This window comes from Trichechus manatus, unplaced genomic scaffold, assembly GCF_000243295.1.
Source record: "Trichechus manatus latirostris isolate Lorelei unplaced genomic scaffold, TriManLat1.0 scaffold00027, whole genome shotgun sequence".
Classification (NCBI taxonomy): Eukaryota; Metazoa; Chordata; class Mammalia; order Sirenia; family Trichechidae; genus Trichechus; species Trichechus manatus.
Window position 1 is genome coordinate 1,900,361 of NW_004443963.1, and position 11,169 is coordinate 1,911,529.

The following is an 11,169-nucleotide window of genomic DNA, read 5'->3' on the forward strand; positions in this document are numbered from 1 at the left end:
TTTCTCTGCTGTTAATTGCATTGGTTTAAACTTACCTCAGGGAGGAAATTTTCTCCTTTGTACTTATCATGTATGCATCGGCATACTTACCATGTTACGTCTTCCCTTTTTCTTTACCATTCTGTTTAAGCTTCTCCCACTCTGTTCCTTGTGTGAACAGTTTTAGGCACCTCTAGAAGTTTTGAAATGGAAAGGCACACATGACACAGAGCGGCGTCAGCATATCCTCTGCGGAAGGCTGCTGTCTTCCCAGCCAGGTGGCTCTCAGCCCTGGAGGCCCAGAAACCTCCAACAGAAGTGGGTCTATCTTTGCGGGTGGGAGTGTAAACTTTCCAGTTGTAAAAGTTGTTGATGCACGCCTCTGTACTGGGTACTGTGCTAATGTGGTGATGAAGTGCATAGATTTCACAGCCAAGGCAGCCTGGAGTTGAATCTTGTTTCCACCATTTTCTTGCTGTGTGGTCTTGGGCAAGTTAGTTAACCTCAACTTCATTATCTCTCAAAAGGGGATGTATTTCCCTATGGTGATTAAATTAGACCATGCATGTAGTAATAGCCATATACAGATTGCATTTATTGTGTCCTTATTATGTGCCGGCTACGACTGCTACCCAAAGGTTGGCAGTTTGAATCCACTAGCTGCCTCCTGGAAACTCTTTGGGGCAGTTCTGTTCTGTCCTGTAGGGTCGCTATGAGTCAGAATCGACTCAATGGCAATAGGTAATGGATTATTACGTGCCAGTCATTGTTCCGAGTACTTTGCATTCATTATTGAGTTTAATCCTCAAAACCTCTCCGTGAGGTAGGTACTATTATCATTACAGGTGGGGGAACTAAAGTTTTAAAATAAATCCAGAATCCAACTACTTCTCAGCACCTTGGCCTAAACCACTACCACCTCTTGCCTGAATTATTGCTTTAGCCTCTTAATGAGTTTCCTTGCTGCCACCTTTGCCGTGTTGCTTTCTATTTTGTACCCAACAACCAGAATGATCCTTTTAAATATAAGACAGATCATATCACTCCTTTGCTCACAGCCCTCTAGAACAGTGATTCTCATTTTGGTTGTCACAACTGAGGGGCTGCTACTGGCATGTAGTGGGTGGAGGCCAGGGATGCTGCTAAATATCCTACAATGCATAGGGCAGCCCCTGTGACAAAGAGTTATTTGGCCCAAAATGTCAGTAGTACCCCTGTTGAGAAACCCAGCTCTAGTGTATCCTGTCTCACTCAGAATAGAATCCAGAGTCCCTGTCACATTCCTCAGGGCTCTATATGGCATGATCTCACCCCTGGCTACTCTGCCCTCATCTTCAGCCACTTTTCTTTGTTAATGCAGTTCCAGCCATGTTGGTCTCTCTGATGTTCCTCAAATAGACAAGCACACATCTTTCTGGGACTTGGCATTGATGTTCTTTCTGCCTAGAATGCTTTTCTTCCAGAGAGCCACATAACTCACTTCTTCACTTCGGTGAAGCAAATAGTTCTCATAACTCCCTGTCATGGTTTGAATTATGTCCCCCAAAAAATGTGTGTATCAATTTGGCTGGGCCATGATTCCCAGAATTGTGTGGTTGTCCTCCATTTTGTGATTGTAATTTTATGTTAAAGAGGATTAGGGTGGGATTGTAACACCCTTACTAAGGTCATATCCCTGATCCAATGTAAAGGGAGTTTCCCTGGGGTTTGGCCTGTACCACCTTTTATCTCTCAAGAGATAAAAGGAAAGAGAAGCAAGCAGAGAGTGGGGCACCTCATACTACCAAGAAACCAGTACCAGGAGCAGAGTGCGTCCTTTGGGCCTGGGGTCCCTGCGCAGAGAAGCTCCTAGTCCAGGGGAACATTGATGAGAAGGCCGACAGAGAGAGAAAGCCTTCCCTTGGAGCTGATGCCCTGAATTTGGACTTTTAGCCTACTTTACTGTAGGGAAATAAACTTCTCTTTGTTAAAACATCCACTCGTGGTATTTCTGTTAGAGCAGCACTAGATGACTAAGACACTCCCCCTCACCCATACACACCAGTCTCTACTTTTCTTCATGTACCGCTACTGTCATACTTAGGATTTAGATTTAGTGTTTTTAGTTATTGGCTGTCTTCCCCTATTAGAATATAAGCTGCAGGAGGATAGGGGCTTGGTCTTTTCTTTAATGCCATCCACAGTGCCTAGGAAAGTCACTGGCATATAGTAGACACTCAGTAAATACTTGTTGATGGCATACAGAGGTTAAGCAACTTGCGTAACATTACCCTGCTGATGAATGATGGGGCTGTGTTCAAACCTAGGCTGCCTTACCCCAAAGCCCATATTGCTAAACTACTCTTTATTCCTGCTTGCCTCATTAGCACAGTGCCTGGCCATGGCAGACACTCAGTTAATACTATATAGGATCCTTTTATGTGATCGCCATTTGCAACTGGGGAGACTGAAGAAGCAGCACAGAATTTATAGCCAAAATAGTGTGTGCTGTTTATATGCTATTTGCCAGTGCCTGACATGCGGCCAACAGTAAATATTAGGTATCATTCTTTATGTGATTGTTATTTATAACCGGGAGGACTGAACAGGCAGCACTGGATTTGTAGCCAAAATAGCATATTGTATCACACCTCTGCCTCCAACTAGCTATGTGTCCCCGAGCACGTCACTCTGTTGCTGGACCTCAGATTCTTCCACTATGAAATGATGCCAAATACCCACGTAAAACTTTTATTCACCTTTGACATTTTCTTCATAAGTGATTATTTTTATGGTTTTTATTGTAGTCTGAATACCTGTGGGTATATGGAACAGTTTAGGTCTAATCAATACCTTGTTGCAGAACATTTCCTTTGGAGCCATCTGTGTTGCTGTTGGCTGATCTCTATTATCAGAGATTATCCTTATGTGGCTGCAAAGAACCGCTTTCCCAGGAAGCTTTAATGGAATTATATTCGAAGTTACAAGCAAACATTTCAACTGGTGTATCCAAGGTAATACCGGTTTGTGGTCTGTTCTCAGTCTCTTTTCTTTTGTTCTTTTTTTACACTGCCAGGGGAATGGCAGACCTCCTTAATCAGAAAATGATGCTGTGGGGTGATTTCTGTTTAAAGCAGCGATTCCTGAATACTAGCCTGCAAACTGATGGCAGCAGGATTAGTTGGGGAGCTTAATAAAAATACAAATTCTGGGTCCCTACCGCAAAGATTCTGATTCAGCGGGGCTAGGGTAGAACTAAAAAACCTACATCACCTTTTAAAGCCCTCCAGGTGGTTCTGCTACACGTGCAGGTGTGGAAATATCTGAATACCTTATTTAGGAATAAAAAGCACTCATTTCAGTTGAATCGTAAGCTTAATCAGATTCTTTGCACTTATTCACAGAGATGCTTATAGTGTCATAGTTCAAAGAAACAACATAAGTTTATGGGCAACTTTATTTTCTCAATCTAGTCTTGTTAATTGTTCCATGTGCTATTTGAATATGTGTTGAATTTGAAAAAAGGTATAGAATAGACATGTATTATACACATTAAAGGGTGCATTTCTCTTAATTGTATAAAATTTAGATCTCACTGACTGTTGATCAGTTTCTTCCTATGATTAAGCTTTGAACACTGAAACGTGCCTTTCACTTTCTCTAGATTCGGCTTTTGACAATAAGGATCCTAAACCATTTTGAGGTTCAACTTCCAGAACTGATGGAGGTATTTTAACTGTTCAACTTGGATACTTTTTTAAAAATATGATTTTATATATACATTTTTTTATTTCCAAAGTGATACTTCTGCAGAAAATTCAAACACTATGCAAATATCTGTCATAATAATTTGATTTTTTTTGTAATTCTTATTCCCATCCACCGCCAAGGCCACCACTGAAAATGCACAGTTAATTGGTGAATATTCTTTCCAACTTTTTGTGTACACATACATGATTTACTCTTGTTTGACGGGTATTTTTAAACAACAGTAGCATCATGGGGATTTCCTATATTAGTACCTCTAGTTCTACCTCAGTTTAAAGTATCTTAATTTATTTAATTAATTCTCTGTTGATGGGTGATTAGGTGGATTTTTTCTAGTTTTACATTATTTCAAACAATGATGCAGTGAACACCCTTGCAGATACCTTTGTAGAGGGAAATATTTCCATAATGCAAATTACTAGAAGTAGAATTTTAGAACGAAGGTATACGTACGTTTGTTTTGTTTTATAACAAATACTGCCAATCAATTTGAGTTATTTTGAGAATCACTTTCTGTTTTATATTTGTCATTTCTACGTTAGAGACTAAATATAAATTATCTATCAAAAAAATGATGTGAGGAAGAGCAAATCATTTATGTATAAAAGTGTTGCTTATTTAACTTAAAGCATTAACATAATGTAGTTGTTTCTTTTTTAGAATGTTGGTCACATTTAGCATTGCTTTTTGAAAATCAAAATACTGACCTACCTTCTCGGCTTCCTCTGGCCATTCAGGATGATGGGCTCTCGGAGCGCCAGTCTGCCTTTGCTATAATACGCCAGGCAGAACTTGTCCCAGCAACTGTGAGTGATTACAGAGAGAAGCTGCTTCATTTGAGGAAACTAAGACGTGATGTGGTGCAGACTGCAGTACCTGATGGGCCATTGCAGGAGGTAAAAAACTTTTTTTTTTTTTTCCTTCATTTATGCTTTAAAACTTGCTTAGGTGGCCTTTGAAAAGGGACACATAGCAAGTTGTCACAAAAAAGAAAAGATTTTTGAAACGATAAATCTAAGTTCTCTTAGATGGTTTGAGTTAAATGACTCTGCCAGCATTTTAAATGATGGAATAATGTACTATCTGCCCTTGTCCTGAGTATGTGACAGCAAGAAGTAGTGATGACCAGTCTTTGGCCAGTTTTTATTATTCCTTTTCCCGATGGAACGGGGAAGTGTCTACATTGGCAGTTTGTTTTGCTTAGGGTCTTGCTGCTCTTTCTTATCATTCATTTACAGAATATGGCACATGAACATTTAAAATGTAATACTTCACTTTTATCAGATTTCTAACTTCATTAACCTTAGACCCTAATAAACTGGATAATTTTGCAAATGATCCCTTATCCAAAAAAAAAAAAAAATTGTAAACCAGTTTTGTTGATGTTACAGTTTCAAAATGCAGATTCCATCTTTTCTTTAAAGACGCTTTAAAGGGTAGAGTATAGATGATTGTGGTCTGAGTGTGGGTTGGGACAATATGTTAAATAAGGAAACAGAATGGACTCCGTGGTCATCCACCTTATTACATACCTGTGGAGGAGAGTCATCAAGATTGCTGGCCTGGCTCTTAACACCACTTACTGGGCCCCGAATCTTCTCTGTGCCTCGTTTTCTTATTTGTAAAATGGGGAAAATAATAATCCCTAACTCACTGGGTTGATCCAGGATTATATGAGATAAATATAAAATACTTAGAACAATGCTGAGCACTCACTTAATGGTAGCTATTGTGATTGTTATTGATCTTTTATCAAACATATTGGCCAACTACAACTGAGGGTTGCAGATACAAACAAATTCAGCCCCTACATTCAGAGAGTCACACTCTTGGAGACTGGATGGACTAGGAAACATACCGTTGCTCTACAATGTGACATGTTTTGTAATAAATGCATAAGAGGGTGTTCCAGGAAGGGTTTCTTGAAGGGATGATGCTTGTGCTGCTCCTTGAGAAGGGGAAAACGTTCCATTGGGAGAGGAGGAGCGTGTATACAGGTAGCAAGGTCTGAGAGAGCATGGTTGGTTCACGGAAACTATATGTAGTTTGATGCAGTCGAGAGAATCTGGGGCAGATTTAAGGGTACCAAGATAATTCTGCCTGATAGTACACATGTTCTCTCCCCATCCTATTTCAAACATTTATTCTACTGTCTTTGGTTTACAAAGGTCGTTGTTCTGCTTATTAATTGTCAGTAGGCAATGGTCTTTGGTTTTTTGTTTTTTTTTTTTAATGAAGTCATTAGATTGTATATTCCTTGAGGAATTTAAATCTTGTATTAATCATTTGAGCATACAACTTTGGCCCTATAGTAGGTTTTCAATGACTGTTTCTAAAATGGTAAGTGAACACTGAAGAAATTATTCTGGTTGATCCCTGTTGTTCTACTAGTGGCATACTTTTTAACTTTTATGATCTTCTTTACTAGATTGTTTTTATTACAAAAGCAGTATATGCTTTTATAACAAAATAAGTAACTCAAATTTATAGGAAGGATTTTTGATACTAGGCAGCCCTGTAGAAACCCAAACATCTATTAAATCCACTGAAAACGCACCAGTTAAGAAAACATGGTCCCTCCATACCACTGCCTGTTATAGGATATGGTGGTCTTGGTGGCATACATTTTTTTTAAAATGGTTGGTAGCTGTGATTTAGGGTTTAGATGATGGCCATGAAATAGGCAACAATAAAAACAAACACCTCTTACTCTGTCTCTAAAATATATAATAATAAAATATGCCTATAAGAATAAAATAGTTCTTAATCTTGATCCTAATTTGCCATTTTGAGATTGATCATGCTCTTTTACTTCTTGAGAGAAACACAACTGTATTTTAAAAACCAGGCTGCACGATTAATGTAATTGATGTCAATAAGTTGTACACCCTTAAAAAGTTGAATTGGCAAATGTTGTGTGATATATTTACAACAATAACAATTTTTGAAAAGCAGCTGCTTACGTGCAACCAAACACCTCATGGGATTTGTTTTCTTGGTTTGAAGGTTTAGGGTCATGGTTTCATGGGACATCCCAGTTAATTGGCCTGATATCATGTTTAGTGCTTCTGTTCTGCCTCCTAGTTCATTGTGTAGTGCCTGGGGTCTTAAAAGCTTGCAAATGGCCATCCAGGGTACGACATTTGGTCTCTAGTCTCCTGGAGTAACAGGAAGAAGAAGAGTCAGGAATAGAAGGAGGAAATGGAATGTGTGGCTATTTGCCTCCATAAACAGCTGCCTCCTTTGCCATGAGATCAGAAGAACTGGATGGTGCCTGGCTACCATTACTGAACATTTTGATCAAAGATTCTACAGAAGAATCTTCATCCAACATAGAGGCTAGGGAGAATGCAGAACAGAATTTCAAATTTTCATGGACTTGATACATTCAGGAACCATGGAAGCTGGATGAACCCCTGAAGCTGTTGCCTTGAGATAATCTTTAAACCGTAAACCAAAAATATCCCCTGAAGTCTTTAAACCAAACAAAGCTCAGCTCAACTAGTAAAGAATGTCTGCCTTGAGCGTTGTGCTGTTTTAAGAACTATCTATATGGGATCAAATTGACAACAGTAACTCGAAAGGTTAGATAGGAAACTTAGGGGGCAGTGAGTTTATATTGACGGAGCGAGGGAAGAGTTCAGAAAAGGGGAGTGAGAATGGTTGCACAACTTGAAGAATGTAATCAATGTCACTGAATTGTACATGTAGAAATTATTGAATTGGTGCATGTTCTGTGTATATTCTCAACAACAATAATAAAAATAAAATAAATTATTTTTTTAAAAAAAGGCCGTTGGGAAGGGTGGGGAGCTGGAAGCAGGAATGTGGCTCTACTGCTGTTTTCTACCATGCCATATTGTTGCTTTGCTTTGGGAAAATGCATTCTGCTTTTGAAAATAATCCAAAAGCAAAGCAAATCTCTTTGCAAATCAAATTTTAACTTCCTCACTGTTCTCTTGGCTTGTTTATTTCAAGTTTCCATTACATTAAACAGTTATTAATTTTTCTGCTTCTAGTGAACACTGCTAGTACGTCTCCATATGGAACAAGCTGAAAATATGTGTATTAATTATTTACTGGGTTAATATACATTCTTTTGTTCAAAGCAGTGCAGCCTGTTACCAGTACCTTTCTATTTTACTGCTTAAAACCATATGTCTAACTGTAAAAATAAAACTCCTATGTTGTCTTGCTGCCCTTACATTTGCATGGTACTTTGTGGTTTCCAGAGTGATTGGACCATGTTATAGATGTAGAATTTGAGACTCAGGGTATTAAAGTGATTTGTCCAGGGTTTTATAGTAGGGGATATTTTGGAATTGGGACTTTGAACCACATGATCTGAGTCCACTGCTTAAAATTGCATAATTCTCTGTTGTTCCCAGAGATGAAAGATCAATATACGTATCAATTATTAACTGATCACAGTTTACATCACTTCAACCAGTGTGCCCTGCACCAAAAATGAGAATGGGATGTTCTTTGTTCCCCTTGGAGCCCTGGTGGTGCAGTGGTTAAGACCTTGGCTGCTAACCAGAAGGTTGGCGATTCAAATCCACCAGCTGCTCCTTGGAAACCCTAGGGGACAGTTCTTCTCTGTCTTGTAGGGTTCCTGTGAGCCAGAATTGACCCAATGGCAATGGGTTTTTGAGGTTTGTTCCCCTTTGCATGTCTTTACTCTCAAAGCTTCAGGTAACCTGTTGATCAGTGCTTTACCATAGGCGTATCATTTGAAATGCCAGTATTTAATGGCTAGTACTGGATGTATAGGAATTAAAGATAAGGGGTTTGGAGAGGGTCATTAAATGTAGAAAGGCAATGTGGTGTATTCTAGAGAGAACAGGGAGTCATGCTGAGGGCATGCTCACTGTGTACTCACCGGCTGGCCACCTTGACTCCCCACCTTAGTTTCTCTATCTGTAAAGGGAGCCATTTTATCAGATGGTCTCTCTAACCTTTCCTGCCCTAGCAGCCTGTGTTTTCTATGTAGAAAATGATTGTGTCACAATAGGAATGAGTTTCTGACTCACTATTCTTTGTTTATTCAGTTGTCCCACAAGCACTGTATACGTTTCGGACACCAAATTATGTGCTAGGGATATGAAGATAATTGGAAACACATCCCTGCCTTCAAGAGGTGTGTAGTCTAGTAGAGACTAGTGGACACGCGAACAACTAAGCGCAGCAGGGCACCGGAAGGGGTGGAGGGTCGGGTCTACTGGAGCAAGCGTTGGAGGCAGGCATTTGTCAGGAGAGGATTCACAGAGGAAGTCACTCTCCAGCTGAGTCCCAAACGATGAATTAGATGTTCAAGAAGGCAGATGAGGGGATATTAGAACCAGGGTGAGCAAGGTGAGCACAGGAGTGGTGTCTGAAATAGCCCTCTTGCTAATGAGGCAGGCAGTTGTGTATGGCTGGAGTGGGGGTGCAAGGGGTGAGATAGTGAGACTGGCAGCAGAGAAAGGTCCCATCTGAGAGCCAGGACTTCATCTGATAAGCCAGAAAATTTTCCATCTGGGTTCTTGTCTTCAATCTCTACTTTTTCTTCCTGGATTTGCCATTCTTGGCATAAGGTGCCATTCATTCAATAAATATTTATGGAGCACTTCTTAGTGCCAGGCATTGTGCAAGGAGGCTCTGGTTGTACAGTGAGAAACAAAGCAGACAGAGATCCTGTCCAGAACTTCCAATGCCAGTTTTTAGATAAATAATAAAACTTGGTGCTTTCAGTATTTTATTAAAGGGAGAGTAGGGAACCGTTCAGCCTTTATTACCATTCCCCCTTTTTCTCTTGTTATGTTGACGTGATAATACCAAAACCATAGGTGATGAGTGAGTTTCTGGAATTCTTTTGAGGTAGAACGAAAAATGTTGAAAGGCTACTTAAGCCAACAAACCTTGCTGAAGTTCCTTGCTTAGGTCATGATAAACATTCATAATAGGAAATGTGTGGAAACATACCTCGTTTTAACTTCTTGGTTTATTTACCAGCCTTCTGTTATCATAGCACTGGGGCCACGAAGAGGGATAATTGAGCTTGCTAAATGAAAATCCCAAGGAGCCCTAGTGGTGCAGTGGTTAAGCGCTCAATAGTTAAGTGCTTGGTGATTTGAACCCATCCCGGGGCTCCACAGGAAAAAGACCTGGCAATCTGCTTCCATAAATATTAGAGCCTAGAAAACTCTGTGGAGCAGTTCTACTGTGTCATGTGGGGTCACTATGTATTCCAGTTGACTCAATGGCACACAATAACAACAAATGAAAATCCCAAGAAATAGGACTGCTATTGTTTTCCTTTTCCTTCTCATTAGAAATAGAGAAGCTAAGAGAGAAAATCACTATTATTTGAAAATTAATTTCTGTTTTTAAGCATGAGGGTACCTCCCCCCATCAGCTCCCAGCAGCCATTCTGATTGCTACTGTCTACTTTGTTTGGAGCCACTGTTGAAGAAATCTGTGAATTCTCTTTAGGGACTCTGCTTCTCGGCTGAGGCAGATTCATAAAATAGTCACCACTTAGAAAGCACTTATATGCCAGGCTCTGTTGGTCTAAGGTCTTTATGTGTATTGATATGTTTCACCTTCACCATGATCTTATGAGGTAGGTGCTCTTTTACAGAGAAGAAAACTGAGTCACAAAGAACTAAGCAGTTTGCCCAAGATTACACAGCAGGTAACTGGTATTCAAACACCAGCATTCTGGATCCACAGTCCATAGCTTTAACTACTATGATAAACTGCATTGGTTGATGAAGGCTCAACTAGTCTCCATTTATAAAAATGTTGTTGTTAGGTGCCGTTAAGCGGTTCCAGCTCATAGTGACCCCACATACAACAGAACGAAACACTGCCTGGTCCTGTGCCATCCTCACAGTCATTGCTGTGTTTGAGCCCATTCTTGCAGCCACCTTGTCAGTCCATCTCATTGAGCGTCCTCCTATCTTTCACAGAGTCTCTGTTTTACCAAGCGTGATGTCCTTCTCCAGGGACTGGTCCCTCCTGATAGTATGTCCAAAGCATATGAGACGAAGTCTAGCCATCTCGCTTCCAAGGAACACTCTGGCTGTACTTCTTCCAAAACAGACCCATGCCTTCTTCTAGCACTCAATGGTATATTCAGTATTCTTTACCAACACCATAATTCAAAGACATCAATTCTTCTTCAGTCTTCTTATTCATTGTCCAGCTTTCGCGTGCATCTGAGGCAATGGAAAATACCATGGCTTTGGTCAGGCGCATGTTAGTCATCAAAGTAGTAACATCTTTGCTTTTCAACACTTTAAAGAGGTCTTTTGCAGCAGATTTGCCCAATGCAATACATCATTTGATTTCTTGACTGATGCTTCCATGGGTGTTGATTGTGGATCCAAGTAAAATGAAATCCTTGACAACTTCAATACTTTCTCCATTTATCATGATGTTGCTTATTGGTCCAGTTGT

General features: G+C 40.0%; 1 protein-coding gene across 2 annotated transcripts in view; it reads left to right on the forward strand.

Moving 5' to 3' along the window:
* Window positions 1–11,169, forward strand: part of UTP20 (UTP20 small subunit processome component) — a 123,390-nt gene that overhangs the window by 22,663 nt on the left and 89,558 nt on the right. For both annotated transcript variants that reach the window (XM_023728952.1, XM_023728953.1), the window contains exons 16-18: window positions 2,822–2,972; window positions 3,623–3,685; window positions 4,464–4,622. In XM_023728952.1, coding sequence (XP_023584720.1) covers window positions 2,822–2,972; window positions 3,623–3,685; window positions 4,464–4,622 — 373 coding nt within the window. The remainder of the gene's footprint in view (window positions 1–2,821; window positions 2,973–3,622; window positions 3,686–4,463; window positions 4,623–11,169) is intronic.